The following is a 24,277-nucleotide window of genomic DNA, read 5'->3' as shown; positions in this document are numbered from 1 at the left end:
ACTTGTCAGATTTGTTTACGAAAGCTCTTCCTCAAACCATTCTTCAATAGCACTCCAGCTCCTTAAGCTTTATGCCCCGTCTAGGATCAAAGAGGGGGTGTTAGAGATTTGTTCATCCCTTGGATAGGCATTGATAGTTTATTGTTGTATAGTTAGTGCTCTTAGGCACTGCCACACATTTCCCATTTTCAAGTCGGACAGTTCTATGCAGGTTTCAGGTCATTTCCAGCATATTTGGGCAGCTGGGTAGGCCAGAGAGGCCACATAGAATGCCACGTGGCAGTCTGTTTTTATTGCACAGCATTTTATGCATTATTTTATTCAGTGATTGCTTTTGTGCAGCAGTCGGCCAGTTTTAATCTGGCCTACTTGATTATTTTATTTGTATTTTTAGCCTATTTATTGCCTGGCTTGCTCTGGTCATCATTTGCTTGGTTTTCACATGGACACGTTTGCCGCCTTCATTTCAGCATTCATCTATTGCAGATTTCTGTGTTCTACTGTCTCTTTTCTCTCTTCCTCCTCTCTTGTGTTTATTTTCTTTAAGTCTGGTCATACGCTTACGCATTTGTTACACTTTGACACTAAACGCCACATGTTCTCTTGATTGGAGAGGTGACCAATCTCACCAACCGATCGGATGTATTAGGAGCAATGTTTTTAGGAGTTGGAGAGTGGTAGTTGTGACCATACTTGATGTGCAAGTATTCTTGGAGCTCCTCATTTTTCTTGAAATGTGTATTTGGCCAAGAATAAGATGAAGGTGAAGCATTACACAAAACCAACCTCTCCACAATAGCCATAGGATACTCTTTACAAGAGCATCAACTTTGATACCATGTGAAGATATGCTAGGGTTTGCAACAAGAAAACACAAAATGTAGGAACATAACTAAAACACAATAACTCAAACTAACGTTAAAATGCAAAACACAAAAACGCAATTACGAACAGAGAAGAAAGAGACCTCTTAAGTGAACAAATCAGTGCTGTAAATGATGGAAAGAATATAGAAGATGCTCAAAGGTAGAGCAATGAGTGTAGTCAAAGATAGATGTCCACTTAAGATGGATTTTGAGGTTTGTAACCACTAGTTGAAGCTGAAACTTGAAGGGCACAAGCTGGGAACCAACATGCAGCTGTCAATATGAAGCTGGAGGTGGCTAGTAGAGGGCGATTAGGTGCTGGGTGGCTTATGCAGTAGCCAAACACAAGATGGACATTGTTGCCTAGGGTGTTGTGTAACAGGGCAGCCTGTAGCAGTAGTAAATGTAGGAGCCAGGGGGAGCTACAAGGTAGGTGCCAACAGTAAATGCAGCAGCTAGGACAGCAACAAGGTAGGTGCCAAAATTGAGGGAGGTGTGGTAGTAGTCACGAGGGCTAGACAAACACCCACTGAATGATGTGGGTTGATGGCTGAAATTTGTAGAGGAGTGATGATGTCACGAGGACGTGAAATTTTAATGCTTTGCTTAGCATTTGATTAAATAGTCAAATGTGCAAAGGTGACTTGTACATTTAAGTTGCAAGTTAATCGTTTCATCATGTGGGACCTAGGACCTTGAGGTATCAGTTGTAATGCCAAAGGCAAATGTTGTAATAAGTTATGCTTGATGAGTACTAGGTGGAACCTGGTATGAGATTTGGGCATAGACTAATTTATTGGCCACTAATGTTAGTGGTGACATTAGAGACTGGGCATTGATTAATTAATTAATGCCTATCTAAGGGTTAATAGCTGCGCAGAGATATTTGGAAGACAAATTGTTTAGCTAATTTAAGTACTCGCTAGTGTTTTTTTTTTTTTTTGGCACAATAATAGTTGTTAAATTGATTTTCAGAATTAATATTTTGAAAATTAATTTAAGAAGTTGGATAATGTTGGAAATGGGATTAGAAGGTTACCGCTTGGCAAAACTTGCCCATGCAAGTGGGAAAACCTTTTTGAGGCTAGGAGAGAGAGAGAGAGAGAGAGAGAGAGAGAGAGATATCTATTAACGTCTCTAAAAGGCCAGAGTGGCCTATGAGACCATAACCAATACAACTGGTATCATCATCTCTCACCAAATAAGAAGAGATAGAATTTATGTGTAAGTTTAAATGGTATATTGGAATGAGATGTATGGAAACTAAAAAAACTGAAAAAGTTGGAAAAAGACCTAAGTTTAAAAAGATCAAGAGTGTAGGGTATCTCCCACTCAGTGTATGGAATCCACCAAGACTCTGCAAGCTACCTCTGACTGAGTCATTGTGCCAATCTGCCTCTGTGCCGAGCTAGCGTGATGCGTATGTGGTGCATATGGACACGCCTATGTTGCCATGTAGGTACTCTAGGGCGTCGTGCTCTGTGTAGTGTTGTAGCTCTGTCAACTGTGATGCCTCCTGATGTTGTATCTCGATAACGTCTATCAGTAGGAGATGTAGTGTTTGGGGTGGTCGCGACTAGGGGTTTAGCTACGCGAGAGAGAGAGAGAGAGAGAGAGAGAGAGAGAGAGAGAGAGAGAGAGAGAGAGAATGTTGACCTGTTGGTCTGATGTAAATATTCACTATCTAATTCAATTATCTTCATGAAAAAGAGAGAGAGAGAGACACACACATACACACACACAGATGCACACACAAATTCACCTTTTTATCTCTTGCTCTTTGGTGAGATAGATTTGGAGCTTAGTTTTCCGTGTGTGGACCTCAGCGACTCGGTAGTAGCAAATGTCCATTTGTTCTTGGGTTTTGGGTAAGACACCTTCATTACCTTCTTTGCATTTGGATTGTGCTTGCCTTTTCTGATTCCTTAGATGGACAGCGCTCTGCACATTTGGCGTATCTATCATGTAGCCCGTGTTTGAGGATTTTTCTTATGGCAGATTTCTTCCATGATTGTAGCAAATGTTATCCTCCCTGATGTGGCTGCTCCTTGGTTGGATATTGCTTGCTCTACTCCAATTATCTTGCCACCAACATGATACTTATGTGTTATTTTCTAGTAGCCTTTTGGTTTTGACTTGCTTCACAAGATTTTCTTGGCTGACCAAAAGGCCTAACATGTTATCACATCTTGTATTCATCCTTTCTATTTGGATGGCTTGCAAGTTGGGTGTAAATATTCGAATATTAATGTACACTTATTCACAAAAAGAGAGAGAGAGAGAGAGGGTCTTGTTCCACACTGATGCAACCACATGAAGGTCTTGTTTCATTTTTTAAGATTTTGGAGTTGCTGGCATAATTGGATCACTCGGAATGCTTTCATCTTTGACTCTACTACGGGCATCTAGGGACACATCCAAACTCAAGGGTTTTCTACATTGGCAGTTAGATCTTGTGCAGCATGGTGATCTTCTCCCTAGGGAGGATTTAGTTCCTTGGCATACGGCAATTTGTGCTACTTTGCCGTCACTTTTGTACTCTTTTAGTTGATATTCTATAAGGGGAGTTTATGTACAATGGCCTAGAGCCATCCTGCATCTTGCATTTTTTTGTAATTAATACAATTACCTATTACGAAAAAGGGAGAGAGTCATGTGCAAACACGCACGCACACACGCAGAGAAGGTTGCCATTGTTGCTGCAGCATTTGACAGGCCATTTCCAGCCAGCTGGAGACCCTTCATGAGCTGGTGACATGCCTAGAAGAGGCTACAACAGTATGGGACAGTGGTTTGAGGGCTGTTTCAGATAGGCAACATCATATTCAGGATAAAAGGGATGAGTTGAATAGTGGGTAGCTTGTCTATTTATAGATGCAGGAGGATCTTCTCAAATTAGGATTTCGCCTATGGGACATAGAAGCTTTCAAGGAACATGTTTCGTGTTTAATGAACGTTTCGGTAATTACATGTTTTGGGGCTGTTTAAAAGAGCTAATCAGTTTGTAGTGCATTTTCATGTATTTGAAGGCAGAGAGCCCCCCATCTTTATTAAACCATGCCATATGCTGGTGGACTTAGGTTTTTAAGACTTATTGCACTAGGCAAGTCTCTATGTAGCATGTCTAGATTGTAAGTGACTAAGTGATATATATAAAGGATAAAAGTTTTATATTTAGACCATGGGCAAAGAATCCCATGACAACAGTGCCAGTTCATGTGGTTTTGTAATGATAGTGTGGACCATGCATGGAACATTTGTTCTTCCAGTCAACATGCACCACCCAAGGTTCTAGAAGTATGGCCAGTGGCACGAGGCACTAATTTGACCGTAGAAGAAATCCACATGTTGGAGAGTGGTGGGTTTATTTTACAAAAGGCGGCACAAGAGGCGGATGCTAATGAGGGCTCGTGGAGATATAAAAGAGGTCTTTCACAGGCTGCAGAGAAAAGGGTAGACTCGGCGTTGGCTCTAGATGCAACTGTGAAGGGCCACATAGTGGTGAAGGCCTTGAAGCATGAGGTTTTCAAACTAGAGATAGCTAACTCAAGTGTCATGCATGAGTGTTATGATGTGCACATTGCAAAGAATCCAACATGTAATTGCTGGGATTTCATGGACCGTGCCATAGAAGGAAAATCATATTTGGCATGCAAGCACCTATACTATATGTACCTCTGAGTGTTTGAGATGGATGCAAATAGATGCCGAATAAGTAGCAGCAGTATGAAATCTATTAGTGGATGATGATTACTGATGAAGGCAGCAATGTACAGATGTCCAGCAGTTGAGACACAAATATGGTGGAAAATGCAATTATTTTGACTGAGGGCAGCAATCAAGCTGACTGCTAGACAGCCTGTCTTGAACAGAAATGCAGCTGAAAAAGTGTTAGTGGCTGGTATATGGCTCTGAAAACTGCAAAATGCAGTTGTTGGCAGGTGGGCAACAAGGAGCTGATCAATAATGGCACGGTCAAATGCAGCAGCTGGGGCAATCTGGAAGCAGTCATCAGCTGAGGGATGATGTCACCTGCTGTATACAATGGTCATGGCAGGCTGGACAGCTCTATGTGTGCATGGTAGCAGCCGGTGAAGATCCTCCATTATTTGGTGATGTCCTCTAGAAGGGGTATGAGAGGAATGTGAGGGAGCTTGGGAGGGAGGTTAGTTGCTGAGAGCTGAGACCAATAATTATGAGGATGAGGGATGCACAAAACACAAGACTCCTATTTATCGAGGATTTTGGAGCCTTGTCATACTATCAAACGTAAAGCTGTTTATTTTTGGTAAATTTGCATTGATTTCTGTTTGGGGCTGTTTTAAGGAGGCTGAATCAGGGATTTGTGCACCATAATTATCTGAGAGTGGAAACCCTAATATTAGTGGCTCAATAGGTGGCAGTCTCTGATAATGATAGATGAGCTATGGGAGATAAAGCTACAGCATCATCCAGGAGGTTACGGAGGTCTAGGCAGTTGACAATATGCATTTTCTCTTCTAGGATAAGCTTGTCTACAAGAGGATGATTGGGCAGCTTTGGGGTTTGAGGAATTTTGCATGCTACTGCAATCACTCTCGGAGATGTGGATGCTACATATATAGCGTTTTATTCAGCCATTTTTATGGCTGTTATTTGCTCAACACATTAATTGAAATCCAATGTATTCCTTGGAGGCCCTAAGTGAATACTAGCTTTGCAAGAAGGGACATTTGTCTTGGCTTTCCTCTCTAATTCTTGGATAAGAGATGATAAGGCATGTACCTTTAACCAAAGAGTTGGATATGGTGTCCTTGAGTTCTTATATAACTACACCATGTCTACTAAAAATGTGTTGCTGTTCCTCCATTTGGTGAGCAAGATGTACGCATTAATGCATAGAAGGTGGGGTTAATTAAGCTGCTGTGCAACTAGGCAAGTAGGTGAAAAGAGCAAGCCAGGTGGTTGTTTGTGCATAGATAGAGGGAGGATCATGGATATGTTGACATGATAGGTAGTATATTGGGCATGGCTCTCGGGTCCCACCTTCAATTTAAAATGAATAATAATTATGCAAAAAATGTTTTTAGATGGATAAATTATGGGCACTCTGCCCATTAAAGTTTGATTAAATGGTGTAAGCTGTTAGCGGATTTGTCAGTTCATGTGTGAGTTTGTGCATGTTCCAATGGTATGGGCATTATTTTACCAGCCATGATTTGATTTGTCCTTTTTTTTTTTGGGTGCCTGATTTTGAGGCCTATAGTCATTATTTTATGGCTGACCAGCATTTTCTAGGACCATCAAATCTGGCTGACCAGTTCATGATCTTGTCCTATTTATAGGACTAACGGTTCCCTCCTCATTCATCACTCTGCATACTTCTACAGTAGGTTCCATTGCAGAGAGGGAGCCGGTGCCAGTGCCCACGTAACCATGATTCACTATTGTTTTTGTATTTTCTTGTCTCAGTACATGGATTCCATTTCTTGAGAATTCTTTTGAGTTCTCTTTGTAGTGTTCTTTTCTTTTGCAGTGTTTCTCTTTTCTCTTCACTCTTGTGTCGTGCAGTCCATTCCAACAGATTTACATGCTTCCATTGCTGCACCCACTTGTGACATGGTATCAGATTTCGGATTACGGGGCTGACATGGTATCAAACGTCCATGTAAGGTCATGTGGCGCTGATTCCTCTGCTGCACGCCTGCATTTTACTTCTTTTCCTACTGATCTATTTATCTACTGTCTGCTGTGACTGAGCTTCAGCTTGGGTGACCACCTGTTTCCAATTTTCAGCCTGTTTTCAGCCCCAGACACTTGCGCTTTTGACCAGCTGTACCGGGGCTGACATGGTATCAAACGTCCATGTAAGCTCATGTGGTGCTGATTCCTCTGCTGCACGCCTGCATTTTACTTATTTTCATACTGATCTATTTATCTACTGTCTGCTGTGACTGACCTTCAGCCTGGGTGACCACCTGTTTCCAATTTTCAGCCTGTTTTCAGTCCCAGACACTTGCGCTTTTGACCAGCTGTACCTGCATTTTGCTGCAAGGATCAGTTTTCAGCCTGGACGATTGTATCTAATGCCTGTCTTGTTTGTGTTTTGATCCTCAACATCTGTGTTTTCATCCTCTTTTTTTATCTTTTTGTGCAGTAGTTGTTATGAAGAAATGCTCGAAGCAGAGAAAACACAAAACCAATCGTATGACAAAGCACAAACTGATAACACAAAACATAGTTAGAGTTAGGATAACTCAAAGATAGTGAACATAATATGTAATGAAGTGGATGACTACTAAATATACAATGCTCATGCAGCAAGCACACTATGTAATCAATATTGAACCTTGAATTGTCATATCTTTGGGATCAAGGTAGAGGTTATGAGTTGGACAGTGTGTCATACTGTGAATGGATCTCGAAATGCAGCAAGGCAGCCCTTGTGTGTTGAACACCAATAAATGCAGCTAGGGAAGATTGGATTTGATGCAGATAGGCAGTAGGAGAGAGAATATGTAGCAAATGCAACTCTAGAGGAGAGAGAAAACCTAGCGATTTTGCAGAAGGAAGGAAGAGGCAAACGCAAGCAGATTGATATTGGGTTATAGATGGAAACTCATGGCGACAGTGTAGGTGTTGATGGCGATTGTTAGCTTGCCTATGTTAGTCATGCCAGTCTACCATCTCTTGGTTGTGAGTCCTTGTCAGAGTTTGATGGAGACATAAGAGCTTTGGCAGTTTCGGTGCATTTTCTTTATTTGTCGGCTTTCTCTATGCATTCTTAAGTTAGTTTTTGCTTTATACAGTCGTTGCCTACACTTACCGGACATTGTCATTGTCATTTGGTATATTTTCGGGGTCTCCTCTATTTTTCTAGCATTTTTCTCTTCAGTGACCAGCATTTATGGTCCTAACAAGAGCAAGTTGGCCAGTTGTTTGGTGTTTTCGCTATTTATAATTGTATCCTCCACTTGGCAGACACACACACTCTTTAGTCTTTAGTTTTCCGTTTGCAGGTGCACACTTTGATACTCCAACTCTCTGTGCTTGTTGCTGCCATTGTCATCAGCCTGATCTGGTGCCCTCAATGATGCTTTGGGCTGAGCGCAGGGAATGATTAGCCCATCCCCATTGTATCAACATTCTTCTTCAGTCAGTGGTGTATTCTTCCTTGATCTTCTGCTTTCTCTCTCTCTCTCTCTCTCTCTCTCTCTCTTTGTACTTCTCTCTGTGTTCGTGTTTCTCTTCTATTGCGGACTCTCACATGGTATCATTGCCTGAGTGAAGACACACTCCATTATAGCTGGTGACTTAGTGTTGTTTTTGTATTGTCTCTTTTCTTGGTATATGGATTCCATTCCTTGAGCAGGGAGCATTCTTTTGAGTTCTCTTTGCAATGTTATTCGTTTCTTTTGTAGTGGTTCTCTTTTCCCTTCTCTCATGTGTTGTGCAGTCCTTTACAACAGATTTGTAGGCTTCCACTGCTTCATGATATAAGCCAATATCATTAAGTCAACAATGAACCCATTAGACTTGTCATGGTTTGTTGTGTCATGTCTTGATGCATTGTCACCTCATCCTACTTGTGCTTTCACTGACTCAACTAGTGCGCCCATGCCTACCACCTTTGTATGTAATAGTCCTAATTGCATGCCAATCTCAACTTTGTCAACATATTCTTCAATGACCTTCCAATGGTCTTGTGTATGTTGTTGGATCTTGCATAAAAGAACAATTTATTGCTTTGGTACAAGTTGAAATATCCTCCAGGCTCCTACGATCCAAGTTGCACACAATATGAGCCATAGCCATGTAGAAATAACCGTAAGAGAATGGACATTACACTTACCTTCCATTCATAGAGCCAAACATGCTCACTTTTGAGTCTGGGACGAGCAATATAACGGGTCAGACTCACGTCACAAGGGTTGGTGTCCCATACCACTAGCTCACACCATCTTGGTGTAGTCATGTGACAGCCATTGGGTCTAGAGTCCATGCATGTTGATCATACACAATGTACATTAAATGAGCAACAAAGGCCTTAACCATCCTAGTCTAAGGGTGCATTCACTGAATGACCCAAGGTTGTGACCAATCTCTTGGGTACCCATCTTGAATGTTAAAAAATGTAACATCTAGTTTGTTGAAGTTACCTCCAATAAGCCTAGAATCAATGTTGGTAGGTACTTTTACGAAATGTGACTGATAGAGCATGCCTTGTGACACCTATCATATGGTCTCTCAAGGCGGAAATGAGGCTTGGTCCAATTGAGGTACACACCCCTCGACTCAGGCCATTGGTATAAGATCACAAATATTTCTAGTACGTAAAGGATCCACATATGAGTACTTCTTGATGCAGTGTGCCTGTGAGCAAGGGAGCTTGTCTTCCTGTAGTAAAAGAACTGTGAAGATATGCTAGGGTTTGCACTGAGGAAACACGGCATGTACGACCAAGATTGAAACATAAAGACTCAGACTGACAAGCAAAACTCAAACCCTAAACGCAAAACACAAAATGCAAAACTCAAAACTCAAACACAAAGACAAACATAGAGACAAGAAACTTTGAAGTGAATGAATGCTGTAAATGAATGTAAGAGTGTATAGAATGCCCAAGGGTAGAGCAATGTAGTGTTGGAGAGGGATGTCCACTGGAGACAGATCTGGAGTGCTATAACCACTAGTTGGAGATGAGAGAGAGTGCTGAATAATGAAGGGCAGCAGGCTGGTCACCAAACACAACAATCAGAGGCTGAAATTTGGTAAACACAGTGGTGTGTGACCAGAGAAGGCTAAAAACTGATCACTTGAGGCAGAGAATTGTCAGGCAACAACAAGAGGTGTGTGCTGATATAGGTGGCCTACTGAACAACAAAAACGCAAGTACTGTAGTAGTCATTCGATGGGAGAGATGATAACAACGTGTCGCTTGGCACCAGATACTAAAAACGTAAGCTGATCAGGTGCTATGATGATGCAATAGATGGAGACCTCCAAACAACAAGCAATGGCTGAAAATAGGCCACCTAGGGCTGGATAGTGATGGGCTGTAGTCGGTGATGGCTGGACAGCAGATGGTAGGTGGCTAATCAGCTGAAAAGCATGTTTGAGCTCGACAAGAGCATCAAGACATCTTGCAAGTGAAGTTACAGCTCCAGGCAAATTATCGGTTTCTTGGGTAATGCACTCATGATTATTGAAAATAGGCCGCCTAGGGCTGGATAGTGATGGGCTGTAGTCGGTGATGGCTGGACAGCAGATGGTAGGTGGCTAATCAGCTGAAAAGCATGTTTGAGCTCAAAAAGAACATCAAGACATCTTGCAAGTGAAGTTACAACTCCAGGCAAACTATCGGTTTCTTGGGTAAAGCACTCACGATTATTTGTCTAACACATGAAGTGTACCTTGCTATTCGCTTCTATAATGGCTAAAGCTTCTTCTATTAGGGTTGCTATATTACCACGCCAAAAAATAGAGCAGGAAAACAATAAAAATGAGAATATCCTGCCATCACCGACTACAGCCCAGGTTCAGGTTGAACGACAAGAAAGTGGGACACAAAGCCATGGTGGTGGTCCATATGTTATTTAATGCCACTTTGCCTCCTTGAGCTTCTTTTTTCTTGACAAACAAATGCAATGCTAATCTTTACTATTGTTTGGAACATGAGGATAAGGAGCAAGTCTCTACAAGGTTGTTCGTCTGATTGTATGCTGGTGCAACTCACTTTTATCTGTTTGGATGTTATTTTTCCTCAAAAAGGTTTGGAGATAGAGAACTGGACCTAAGGTTGGCAAACCCTCTTCACCTCCGTCCTGTCCTAGAAGACAAACGCTTTTCAGAGAGTCGTCTGGTATTACTTCACGCATCTTACCCATTTTCAAAGGAAGCATCATACCTAGCCAGCGTTTACTCACAGGTATTACTTGACAGATTATTGCATACTCTTGTACTTTAAAAATCAAGCAAGTTCTTCTGGTGCTAATAGCTGTAATATTACTGCAGGTATTTTTAGACTTTGGGTTGGCAGTACCTAAACTGAGTGTTTCAGGTATGCACTCTGCTGTGAGTGAACTATTTGAGTTGGCTCCACTGAATAAGGTATGAGAAGTTCGAAGCACAATTTAGACTTAGTACAGACCAGTATAATAAGCTGTGGCTTTGTGTTACTTTTTCCCTAACTTGATTGTGCAGATAATGTTCAGCACTGATGGATATGCATTTCCTGAGACGTATTTTCTTGGTATGTTACTTTTTGTGCTTGTATGACTGTGCTAAATAAGTAGTCATTTTTCAGCCTGTCCTTTGACTGAGTACAACAGTTTATGACATGAAGGAGTGAAATGGGCTCGTGCAACACTTCTACATGTACTCAGCGAGTCTTGTGCTGGTGGAGATCTTGCCTTTGAGGAAGCATTAAAAGCTGCAGATGATATCCTTGGAAATAATGCGATAGCCTTCTATAAGCTGGAACTGCAACTAGCAAGTAATGAGTCTGAAGACTCAAACAGTGTGTGCCAGCGGGATGATTTACAGAGTAGTTCTAAACATGTCTCAACCACTAAACAAGTTCGATTACTTTGGTGTGATGGGTCAGGCCAAAGGAGATGCAGAGTAAGTGTATGGTGTGAACTGGTCCCTTAACGTTAATATGTTATGTCAAAAGTGTCGGTATTCAAGAACATTAGAACATAATGATTTTTCTTGTGTGAGGTGCTGTTTGGACGTCCTTGAAGGTTTAGTGAACACTTGTTCATATTGAATGCCATAGTATATACTTCAGGTGTAGGATTGACCCATGCATCTCTAACCATTCACAATTTCTTGAAGGCAATATTATCTTTCAAAATTAGAAGCTATTTTATTTAGTGTATCAAAATGATACTTATACCCAGAGTGCTATTTAAGCATAGAACATTGTAATAGTGATATTTTTTGGACAGCCATCTCTTTCTTGTGAGCCCTTCACCAAGTCAGTGGGAAACATTAGTATCTCTGACTTGTTCTTGGTGCTGTTTTGACCACTTCCATGGCAGTTATATTCAGTGACCATTTACTCTAGAAACTGAGGTTGCCTGTATGTACAGACATCCTACCATAGGACAGTTGAAGGATTTCTTCCTCCACTCTCCATTTGAGCTGGTTCTCCCCATCAAAGCTTCCATGCCACATGTTTCATATCTATGCAATGTAATTTACTGCTTTCATGTCTTCTTCTGGGCAGGCGTACTTTGACATGGTATTAAAGCACCTGAAGGTGGAATCTTTTGACTGGAAAGAAATGATACTCTTGCTGCTGCATTTTGACTACAGGTTGCTACATCCAGATATGGTTGCCACAGGAGTGGTGTTTTTACATCCGCATCCATCCATATATTGACATCCCTGTTGGTGTCTGTCCTCTTACATGTGTGGCATTAGCTAGTAAGTGTGAATAGCAATTGGCTTAGATGCTTGACAGCACAATGAGGCTATTTGGAGCTGCATTTAGTTGTGGTGCATGGGTCACCGATCGCACAATTTAGGGGATCGGACTTGCTGGGTTTCCCTTCTCTTCCACCAGACAGCATGGCACCATCCTGCAAGATGATTTCTCCAGGATGGAGACGAGCAGGACACCTTCCTTTGCCTCCTAGCATACACTGTTAGATAGAATGCATGGCTGGAGACCTGTATTTCTCGTCTGGAGGCTTTGTTTTCATTCCTAGTGTTTGTAGGCATCAGTGGTGTCTATGTGATGTGATTTCTTTGTGACTACTCCTTGGACCAGGAGTCTCTTGGAGTAGCAATGTTACAAACTTGTACAAATATCAGCCTAATGACCTCTGCAGAGGGGACCACCTTGCCCTATGGGATCTTTTTGAAGATGGTGTTCTTTACTTGTACTTCAGGTTTAGGCCTTCACATACATCTAGCATTTAAGGCAAAGTATTAGTAGTGTGTCGTGAGTATCCATCTCTTGCTTCCAACCCCATCATGGAATCAGCTGGTAACATTAGGAGCTTTGGTGTGTTCCATCTTACTTGGGCTTCTTTGACCACTTTTGCTTAGAGTTACTTGCCAACTAGCCATATTATTGATTGCCCACTGTAATAACATTGGTTGCCTAGGCCCTATGTATAGAGGCATCTGCACTAGGCTGAGTTGGAAATTTGCATTTCTTTGTAGTCTCCACATGTGCTAGGTCTCTCTAATGTGCCCTCATCTTTGTTGTCATCATATGTGTTGACAATACGTACACAACTCATTCATGCCTTTTGTTTGGTGCTTTCCTATCACACACTTCTACATGCTCACGCAAAAGAGGCAGCAACACAATTGTGCTGGGTTCTTGTTCAACCAAGGTAAACATAGGGGGGACACTTGCTCAATTATATCACCGTGGTAGTTGATGTTTGGTGTTAAAGTGGTGACCCAAATAGTTGATGCATTGACATTGTGACTTTAGCCTTTCCTAGATTCATACTGGCTAGGAGTTGGGGAATGTTGTGGGAAAGAGAGCACAAAGACAAAGCCCCATGGTTTTGAGCTCTACCCAACACTAGGAAAGAGCTGACAAATTACTATGAGCTATCTTATGATAAAGCTTTGACTAATTTGTGGATAAAGCCTTCCACAAATCCAAGCACAACTCATACTTGAGTTTGCAAAAGACAAACATACTTGTGAAGATACATGCAACTGGCTTGCTCAAGTATACATAAAAGCTCTAAGGCCAAAGCTATGGGTAGTGTATAGACACAAGAAAAGAGAATAGGGGAGGTAGATCATGGCGAAAGGATGAATGCAATCACCAATGATGCTCTATAGTGCATTGGGCTTGTCATTATTGTTGGAATTTGCCGATTCTATGGGCAATGCGCGATGTAATTTGTGTGGTGTAGACACTTATTAAAGTGTCAATGTAAGGTGTGTACACCTAGTGTCTTAGAAACTTAAAGTAGTGACACTAGGCTCTAGAGTAAAATAAACCTAACTTTAGTTAGTTGGTGGAAGGCTGGTTAGGTCAACCCTTGACCTAAACATAAGTTGTACTTTCACTCTATCTTTCATTCAAGCAAGTACACTCTTCTCTTTTTGCTTCAACTCACTCTCTTGCTCTCATTGTCTCTCCTCTCTCTCTCCATAGTTGGCTGCCATTTTCCAACGTTTGGTATCAGAGCAGCTCGTACGCACGGATTCTGTTCAGCCACCATCAGCCGATGCCATCCTGCCCAAGGCCCTATTGGTGCCAGCTTGGTTCTCAGCTCGAGGAAGAGTTTTCAGCTGCTGTGAGGTGTTGCTGAAGTGGAGGAGGAGCTGTAGCTGAGCCGTCTCTTGTCTACTCCATATCTGTCCAGTTCAGCCATTAGCTCCAAATCTGTCCATTTGCTCCAGATCTGTCCAGTTCAGTCATCTGCTCCAGATCTGCTGTTTTCAGCCTGCGTGGAGTCCTTCACACACTCCAACGTGCAGTCCCCCACGCGGCCTCGCACGTAGCCCAAGGAACTGCTGTTTTGGAAGAGCTGTTGCTGTTTTCAGCTCTGCGTGCCAATGTCTGCAAACCCTAAAAAGTGTAGAAACCCTAATTTTCTGATTTGGGGTTTTCTCAAAATTTTTGGAATTTCCAGTCTATTTCAGCCATGTCTTCTCAAATCTCAGCTAGTGTTGCCCAAAAATTTGAGGCTTTTGCCAATTTTTACTCCCGAAATTTGAATTGATAACCAATTTGAAGAAATTTCTCAATTTCTTGGACATTCCCACCAAAAATTTAGGGCTTTTGCTCGATTGGAGGCCCTTTGCGCAAATTGTTACCAAACTCATAGACATTGCGCAATTTCTTCCACATTCGCTCAAGAAAAATTGGGGCTTTTCAAAAATTTGGATCCGGCACGCATCATGAGGTAGATTTCAGCTATTGTTCAATGCTAACACGCATCCCGAGGTGACATTTTTACAGAAATTCCAGCTATAAGGTACAAATTTTTTCAATTTCTTTGAAATTTTAGAAAGAAATTTGGGGCTTTTGGCCAACACACTCCAAGGCAAGTAACAAGTAATACAACAACATTTAATTGCTGTTACAGTCAGATTGAGCAAAGAATTTTGAAAAAATTTAGTAAATTTTGGTAAGAATCAGCATTAAGTTGTATTTTGTACTTTTGTGGGCACACATTTTGAGGCGGGTGTGGTACAACAGTATAGTTCTGTAATTTATTGGCTGAGTGTGATGATTTGGGTGGCATTGTGCACACTTTGGCATTTGAGTGATGGTTTGGTACTTGTTTCTTAATCCCACGGGGGATTTTGGTACTCTGAGGAGTATACTCTATACTTCAGCATTGAAGTATTTGGCTGTAGATTTTTGTCTATCATTGACAGCATGGCACATCAAGGGAATAATGGTCAGAGCAACATCCTTGGTGTTCTCACTCAGGAGAACAAACTTGATGGCTCAAACTACCCACTGTGGAGTTTTATGGTCCGTAACCTTCTTGTGGTGAAGGACTTCTGGGACTATGTTACAGGTGATTTGCAGCGACCAGGAGGTCTTGCACCTTAGACACCTCAGCGTAACCCTTGAGGATAGGTTGCTGGTGCTGCTCGTGGTGGTATTGGTGTTGCTATTGCTATTGCCTCTCCTCTCTCTCTTGCTAAGGATCAGAGGAAATGAAACTCAAAAGATGCACAGGCACTTTCTTTGATTGCCTTGTTAGTGAAAATGGTAATTATTCCGCACATTTGGTCTTGTAAGATCTCAAAATTAGCATGGGATGTACTTGAGCGTATGTTTGCAGCACACAATGAGGCCAGGATATCCTATCTCCGCAGAGAGTTGGCCAATGTGACCATGGATGAAGGTGATAGCATGACAGAGTATCTTACTCACATACAGGATTTGTGTGAGTAGCTACTCAATGTTGATGAGGTCATTCAAGATGTTGAATTGGTAAACATCACACTGAACTCTCTTCTAGAGTCATATCTTGGTTTCCACACCTCTTTGATGTTGTCTTTTGGGGGGGGGGAAGGAGGGAGGCAGTAACCGCTTATATTTGTGGAGTTGGAAGGCCTCTTGCTGCAAGAGGAACAAACTCAGAAGAATGTGGCATTGCGTTCAGGTGATGTGGCTATGCTTTCCAAATTCAAAGGCAAAGGAAAAGTCAAGGAAAATGTAAAAAATCAGCAAAAGGTTAATGCTAGACGGCCATCAAATAAGGTTTTCCAAGACACAGAAATGACTAAAAAGAAGGGGAAATGCCATTATTGCAGGAAGCTTGGTCACTATATCGATGAATGCAGAAAGAGATTGGCCAAAGAGAAGAAAAAGAACTCTGGTTTGGTTGTCCAAGAAACATCAGCGATCAAATTTAGTGATGATGATAATTAGGCTAACTTTATAGAGGACTATGCGTTTCTCACATGCAGTTATGATTGTTCAATGACTGATTCAGCATTTAATGCTGCTGAAATGTAGCAAACATAATATTTTGATAGTGGGGCGTTAAAGCACATCACTTCCAGGAAGTGTTTGTTTACCTCTTTGCATTCAACCCCTACTGGGAAGCGTGTTACATGTGCAAACAACAACAGTTATGATGTATGTGGCATTGGGACAATCACTATTACTGTTGCAAATGGTTGTGATTTCATGCTTCTAGATGTCTTGTTTGTACTTGGCATTACAAAGAACTTGTTGTCTATCTCTGCTTTTAATAAGCATGGCTTTCACATCATCTTTGAGGATGACAAATGCATTGTTAGAGATAGAGAGATGAATTATGTACTTAGGCTGCCCGACACCCTACATAAGGGTCTATTTTTGTTGGATACATATGATAGACAATCTCATGATGCTTTAGCAATCACTATTCTTTCGCCCACTATGCAAAATGCCGAGCTATGGCTCGCCCGCTATGGGCACATGAGCTTTGGGAGTTTGATGACCCTTCAGAGGTGTCATATGGTAGATGCATTGCCTCCAGTGGAGATTCCACCTCCTCATGCACGTGAGGAATGTATTTTGGGCAAGATGCATAGGTTTGCCTTCAAAAAGGGTGGTGCTTGTGTGTTGTCCGAAAAATGCGGCTTCTTCACTCTGATATTTGTGGTCCCATGAGTACATGTGCACTTGGAGGTCATCAGTACTTTGTTACATTTATTGATGACTATTCTCGGTATACATGGGTGTATGGGCTAAAGGAAAAATCCGATGTGTTTATGCATTTCAAACATCTTGTTGCAAAGCTTAAAGCTAAAACTCACTTAAAAGTGCAAACACTTTGCACAGATGGAGGGGGGAGTACATGTGTCATGCTTTTGAGACATATTTGCTTGATCATGGCATTACGTATCAAGCCATTGTTAGAATGACTCCTCAGCAAAATGGTGTTGGTGAAAGGAAGAATTGGACTCTTGTGGAGATGACTCGTTGTATGCTAAAAAGCAAGGGGCTACCTCATAAATTTTGGCTAGAAGGCCTTCAGTGTGCAAATCATGTGTTGAATTGTGCACCCACTAAGGCATTGAAGACGATCATACCGTTCGAAGCTTGGCATGGCAAGAAACCCAAAGTAGACTACTTTCGGGTGTTTGGTTGTATAGCCTATGCACATGTTCCGAAAGAGCTTCGTGGGAAGCTTGATGACAAGGCTGTAAAATGCATATTTATTGGCTACAGTTTAGAGAGCAAGGGCTATCGCTTGTACGACCCACGCACGAAGAAAGTCTTTGTCAGTAGGGATGTCCTATTTGCTGAAAATGCTGCATTTTCATATGATCAGTTTCAAATGCCAGCCACCCATGACATTGGTGATGTCTTTGAGGGTCTTTTGCCACTTACTTTGGAGTCCGTGCCTGTTGTAAATGGCAGGACAGACTTAATACAGCAAGCTGTTGCTGCATCATATGCTTTTGAACAGCAAGGTATCGATGATGGTTTGCCACATGCAGTGGAAGAAGTAGTACAACATGAAAGGGCTGCTGTAAATGCAGCCAAAACAGTCCCAAGATGGCTGTTGCAGACTCTCCAGGAGAGTAAATGGATGCTCCTATACCTCAATGCACTAGAAGGACTGCCAGAAATGCAACAAATGATGCAGGGGGGGGGGGGGACACATTTGATTGATTTTACGGAAGTAGATGATTGTGATGAGCATGTGTTTATGAGCTCACCATTGGATGATGATGAGCCTACTTCCTTGGACGAAGCTCAGCAAGATGTACATTGGATGCAGGCCATGCAAGATGACTTAGACTCTATTGCCACTAACTCTACATGGGATCTTGTGGATTTACCACCTGGCAAGAAGGCCATCGGCACAAAATGGGTTTTTAAACTCAAACACAAGATTGATGGTACAATTGACAGGTACAAAGCACGGTTGGTAGCAAAGGGCTATGCATAGAAGAAGGGCATAGATTATGAAGAAACGTTTGCTCCTACATCCCGTATGAGTACGGTGAGATGTGTGATTGCTATGGTTGCAAATTATGGCTGGAAAGTACATTAGTTGTACATTAAGACAGCATTCTTGAATGGGGATTTGCATGAGGATGTTTATGCGTCACAACCTCCAGGGTTTGTGGTTAAGGGGAAAGAGCACATGGTATGCAAGATGCATAAAACTCTTTATGGTCTCAAACAGGCTCCTCATGCATGGTACTCCAAAATTGATGCTTATTTGGCTAGCAAAGGGTTCAAAAATAGTCCAATTGCTCCCACTTTATACATTAAGAATGAGGGGGGGGACTTGAAGATTATCATTCTTTATGTAGATGACATGTTGCTCACTGGACCTACAGAAGAAAAAATTGCAGAGTTTAAGGCTGAATTAAAATATGCATTTGCTATGTCAGATATAGGCTGCCTACACTATTATTTGGGGATTCAATTCACCCAAAATCAGCATGGTATCATCATGTCACAGTCACAATATGTGGATAAGCTATTACATAGGTTTAGTATGCAAGATTGCAAACCTATGTGCACTCCTATGGAGCTAGGCTTAAAGTTGTCTATGCATGATGGTGAAGAGATGTCTGATGTTGCAATTTATAGCCACTGTTGGCTGTCTTATTTATCTTTGCAACACACGCCCTAACATTCAGTATGCAGCATCTCAAGTGAGCAAGTATATGCATAGCCCACATACCATACATTGGCAAGATGTTAAGCGGATTTTCAGATATTTGCAAGGTACTCAGTCACATGCATTATCATTTCCTGGGGGGGGAGACTTGCAATTACAGGCTTACTATGATTTAGATTGGGCTGGTGATGCAAACACTAGGTAGTCTACTAGTGGACACTGTTTCTTTCTAGGCCGTTCATGCATTTCATGGCTAAGCAAAAAACAACCTACAGTGGCTACCTCGTCTTGTGAGGCTGAATATAGGGAAGCCTTCACGGCAACAGTGGAATGTGTATGGTTGCGCAGATTGTTAGCTGATCTACATTTACCATTGGAGGGTCCTACACCCTTTCTTTCTGATAGTCAAGAGTGCTATTGCAGTAGCACAAAATCCTGTGTTTCATACTCGCACGAAACACATAGAGGTGCATTACCATTATGTTAGAGAGAGATGCTATGTAGGAGAGATCAACTTGATGTATGTATCTACACAGAAAAATGTTGCAGACATTTTCACCAAGACACTATCACGCGAGAAGTTTGAGGCTTTTCGAAAGTCCTTAAACTTGTTACCCTTTGATGATTGATCATCCTTGTACTTCATCACATTGGCATTGTAGGGGGTGTTAGAATTTGCCGATTCTATGGGCAGCACCCAATATAATTTGTGTGGTGTGGACACTTATTAAAGTGTCAATGTAAGATGTGTACACCTATTGTCTTAGAAACTTAAATTAGTGACACTAGGCTCTAGAGTGAAATAAACCTAACTCTAGTTAGTTGGTGGAAGGCTGGTTATAAGTTGTATTTTCAGTCTATCTTTCATTCTAGCAAGTACACTCTTCTCTTTTTGCTTCAGCTCACTCTCTTGTTGTCATTGTCTCTCCTCTCTCTCTTCATAGCTAGCTGCCATTTTCCAACAATTATATTGGTAGGCATTTGAGCTCCAAGAACTCCCATGTTTTTCTTTTCTTCAAAAACTCCTAAGGTTCATGTTTCCGCAATGCAAATTGATGTATGCTGATTTCATCTTTAAGGAAAGCATGTTTTATATTCTCCAAACACGAAGATAGAAAATTAAAAACCATAATGCATGTGAAAGATACCATCATGGGGTACTATTATCTCATCAAGATTGGCCAAAAGCTTTTCACGATCCCAACATGACCAAAAGCTATCTAGATCTGCTAAATATTGACCATGATCTTAATATGACTAAAAAGGCACAAAAAAAGTACACTTTTTGTGGTTAGTTACACTAGAAAGAGGTCTTCCCAAAACATGATGTGTATCTAGATGCCAAAAACATATTTGGGAATCTATAAAATCCATTCATTAAAGGGAAGAGCTCATGAAAAACACATAAATGACTGGTAGAGCCTCCCAAGCATAGCCACCTTGTATTGGAGGGCATGTTGCTAACTATGCCCTTGACACAAGAAGAGATGGTGGACCTTTCGGACCTTCCTCTAATCTTTACATCCTTGGACATCTAGATGGTCGCTAGTAGCATTGGTCATAGTGGTCACTAGTTAGTCACACAGTGATCATTGGTCATAAAGTGACCTAATGTGAATGCACTAGGGGAACCTTAGGGTTAGGGAATGAAGTACTATTTATAGGACTCAAGGTGCTATTGTGCACGCCATTGTGTGATCACTACTATGTGACCTTAGACTCATTTTTCGACATTTGTGTAGACTGGGACAGTATAGGTTGGTGGTATGGGATGCTTACTCTTGGGATGCGGTACAATGCTAGCTCCCAGGCTTGGGGGTGAACCGGTTTGGCTCTATGTTTGAAATCTGGTAAACACAGTAGTGTACCGCCGATCGGAAGCTGAAAATTGTGCAAAGGAGCTGTAAATAGCAGGTTGATAGCTAGAGGAGGGGTGTATTGATGAATGCACCTACTGGACAAAGCAACAACTAGTTGACTAGCAGCAGGAGGTGTAAATGCAGGTTTGAAAGGTGCTAGAGAGAGGAAAATAATTGGTAATGGCAACCAATTTAAAGACTTGCTGATCATTATTGATAGCAGGGGGTTTTTGGATTGCGAAGGGGATTGAAGGAACCCCATTGTATTCGAATTCAATGGTATTTTAAGTAGGGTTGTCAGGTACGAAAAGTACAATATGGTATAGGTACGATAAATTCGGTACTAATTGGTACCTTAGGATTTTATAAGGTACGGTATGATATTAGTACGAAAAAAAAACTTGGTTATTTTGGATTACAGACAATAGAACTGTAAGAAGTTGGGAATAGTTAGAATGCTAATAATATGCCATGTCACACAGACATTGGTATATAAGGAGAGAAGTTGTAATTTTTCACATCTTTTGACAAATCAATACATTTACAATCTTTCTCTCTCTTCTTGCTTACAGCTTCCATGGCTTCTTCATCTTTCATGTCTTTCTCTCTCTAAATCTAGTCTTTCTCTCTCCTCGTCACTCTTATTCTCTCTCTCTGCAGTTTTTCCCTCTCCTCTGCAGTCTTTCTCTCTCCTCTTTCTCTCTCCCTAGTTCTCTCTCTGACAAGTGGTATCAGAGCTTCAATCTTGGATCCATTATTTTCTCCTAATTTCAGTCCCATTTTCCTATTTCAAAACCAATTTCAGACAAAAATGGTACAAGACAGTGACTAGTGGAGTGCTGCAGGACAACTACAGTCAGCAAATGACTACATCTGGAGATATCCAAGGTCAGATATGGCGGGTAAAGGCTTAAATGGCTGGACGTCACCAAGTTTTATGCAAAATTGAAGGTAACTAGGGTAAAAGATGGTTAACCGGGCTTAGTTTGAGAACAAACTGTGGTTACTTTGAAAAGAGGGGTTTCTCTTTCCCCTTTCCTGGAAATTCCTGCAGGTTCCATGGAAGTTCAGCTCCAAGATCTGTTCATATCTCTTTCACCTTTGATCTTCTTGACCAAAAACCACTTGGAATAGATCCTACTCAGCAAGAGCTTTAGGTTGAGCACTAGATTGCTCAAGATTGAGCCAGCATTCAGGCCAGAAGCAGCCCCGAAAATTGCGGCGCAATTTTCAGGCTGATTCCAGCCCTGCCCCTGCTCAGCCTGCTTCATCTCTAGCTCTTGACATTCTTCCTGATCCTTGGCAAGAGAAATCTTCAGTAAGAAGGGAAGATTCAGCTCCATTCATGATTCCTCAGCTTCTCTTGAACCCTAGGTGAACAGTCCATGGGCAGCCATGAAAGCTTCAGCCCAAGCTTCCATTTCTTGATAATTTCTTGAAGATTCTTCATCCTTTTGGCCCGTGGAATCATTTCAGCAAGGATTCTTCAACAAATTGCAAGGATTAAGCACGGGATGGCTAAAGATTGAGAATCAAGAGCTTCTATGGAGCAAAAATTTAGGGGAAACGGGTTTAATGCTTCAATTTCAAGCATTTGAAGCTTCAAGATTGGTCTCAACCATTAGATAAGCAAGCCTTATGGATTATTTTGCTAACATTGGACAACCGGAAGCCCTAACAAGCATTTGGCAAGTCATTTTCAGCCATGTCAAGGTATTTCTCTTCAATTTTTAATCTCTCTCATTAATCCAATTGCTGAGCTTAAGCCATTTGACTGAGAGATTAAAGAATTGAACATTTTCATCAAATTCTCAGCCAACCTTTGCTTGAATTCATCTATTCATGAATGCAATGCTTGCCTAATGCATATTAGCTTCAATCAGTGAATTAAAGGCCTCAATCTGAGATTTCAGCATAACACTTGAATCTTATTGACTGAATACATTGATTGGTGCCTTTGTTTACTCTAATCCAATTGATTGGTTGATTCTCTTTTGCCTAAATTGGATAATTGTAAAAGGGTAAGTACTAGCAATCAGTGAGTCACTGAATTGCATAGGTAAAACCCTTCTCCTATCTCAAGTTTTCTTATCTCAATCAATTGCATCTCATGAAAGGCTGAATGGATATTTTTGAACTGCATATCATGCTGATTGCTTAGCACACTAGCCTCTGCCATGTTGATATTCCCACCGAGGAAAAAGGTGGATGCCGGGGGAGATAGTGGGACAAAAGAGAGGTGACCCTCCCTCACTATCGAAGATCCCGAAGGGGTGCAACCAACCGACCCGGGGGGAACTTTGCCCACCTCCCGGTGATTCGGAGCCCGTGTAGGGAGCTTGTCATGCCGTTTTATCCCTCACACAGGTACAGCGAGTGGAGGATTGAAGATTGAAGACTTTCCAACGACTCAAGTACCTACAGGGCTGAAACAGGGTAAAACATGGAATTTACAGGTTATTTACAGGGTATTTACAGGTGGATCACCCCATTGATTTGGAACCCAACTCAAAGACAATCAATAAGACACCTTACGGACTATCAAAATGTGAACGAGAGGAAGTAGCCAAGCAAATCAAAGAGCTTCTTGAAATGGGATTCATTGAACCAAGTTCTTCACCTTATGCATCCCCAGTCCTGTTAGTCAAAAAGAAAGATGGATCTTTTAGAATGTACATTGACTACAGGGATCTCAATAAGATAACAGTGAAGAACATGTATCCTATACCCAGGATTGATGATTTGCTTGATGAGCTTAAGGGGGCTCAATTCTTCACGAAGATTGATTTGAGATCAGGGTATCATCAGATTCGCATGAGAGAGGGTGATGAAGTCAAGACTGCTTTTAGGACTGATCGTGGGCTCTACCATTTCTTGGTGATGCCATTCGGGCTTACAAACGCTCCAGCTATCTTTCAAAGCCTGATGAATAAGATTCTGCAACCTTTCCTCTTTTAGTTTGTCCTGGTGTTCTTTGACGACATTTTGATCTATAGCAAGACTTTGCAGGATCATTTGTCACATATGAGGAAGGTTTTTGATGTGTTGAGACATCATAGGCTTTTTGCGAAGGAGAAGAAGTGTTCTTTCATGCAGACTGAAGTGGAATACTTGGGATATATAGTTAGTGAAAAGGAATACAGACTGATCCCAAGAAGGTGCAATGCATAAAAGATTGGTCAATGCCTACTACTACTACCTCTCTTAGAGGATTTCTTGGTCTATCTTCATTTTATCGCAGATTTATAAAGCATTATGCGGCAATTGCAGCCCCTTTAACTGACAGGTTGAAGAAAGAGGCTTTCTTTTGGGATGCTCTTGCAGACAGCAGCTTCAACCAGTTAAAGGAATTACTTACTTCTGCTCCTATCCTTGTATGTTCGGATTTCTCCAAAGAGTTTACTATACAGTGTGATGCTAGTGGCTGTGGCATTGGGGCTGTTTTGCTTCAGGAGCATGGAGTAATTGCATTTGAAAGCCGTAAGCTTACAGA

At 41.5% G+C, this 24,277-nt stretch overlaps 1 protein-coding gene across 4 annotated transcripts in view; it reads left to right on the top strand.

Annotated features, from left to right (window-relative positions):
* The window catches only part of LOC148035105 (uncharacterized), a 104,086-nt gene that overhangs the window by 67,454 nt on the left and 12,355 nt on the right, over positions 1 to 24,277 (top strand). For all 4 annotated transcript variants that reach the window (XR_015691158.1, XM_087680070.1, XM_087680069.1 and 1 more), the window contains 4 exons: positions 10,617 to 10,773; positions 10,860 to 10,955; positions 11,049 to 11,097; positions 11,191 to 11,468. Coding sequence is in view for 3 of the 4 variants with exons in the window: in XM_087680070.1 (XP_087536196.1) it covers positions 10,617 to 10,773; positions 10,860 to 10,955; positions 11,049 to 11,097; positions 11,191 to 11,468 (580 nt within the window). In the remaining variant the exon portion in view is untranslated. The remainder of the gene's footprint in view (positions 1 to 10,616; positions 10,774 to 10,859; positions 10,956 to 11,048; positions 11,098 to 11,190; positions 11,469 to 24,277) is intronic.

The sequence above is a fragment of the Lygodium microphyllum genome, chromosome 6, assembly GCF_053477565.2.
Source record: "Lygodium microphyllum isolate KBCC chromosome 6, Lygodium_microphyllum_v1.1.10, whole genome shotgun sequence".
NCBI lineage: Eukaryota > Viridiplantae > Streptophyta > Polypodiopsida > Schizaeales > Lygodiaceae > Lygodium > Lygodium microphyllum.
This window is presented reverse-complemented; position numbering and strand designations above follow the sequence as displayed.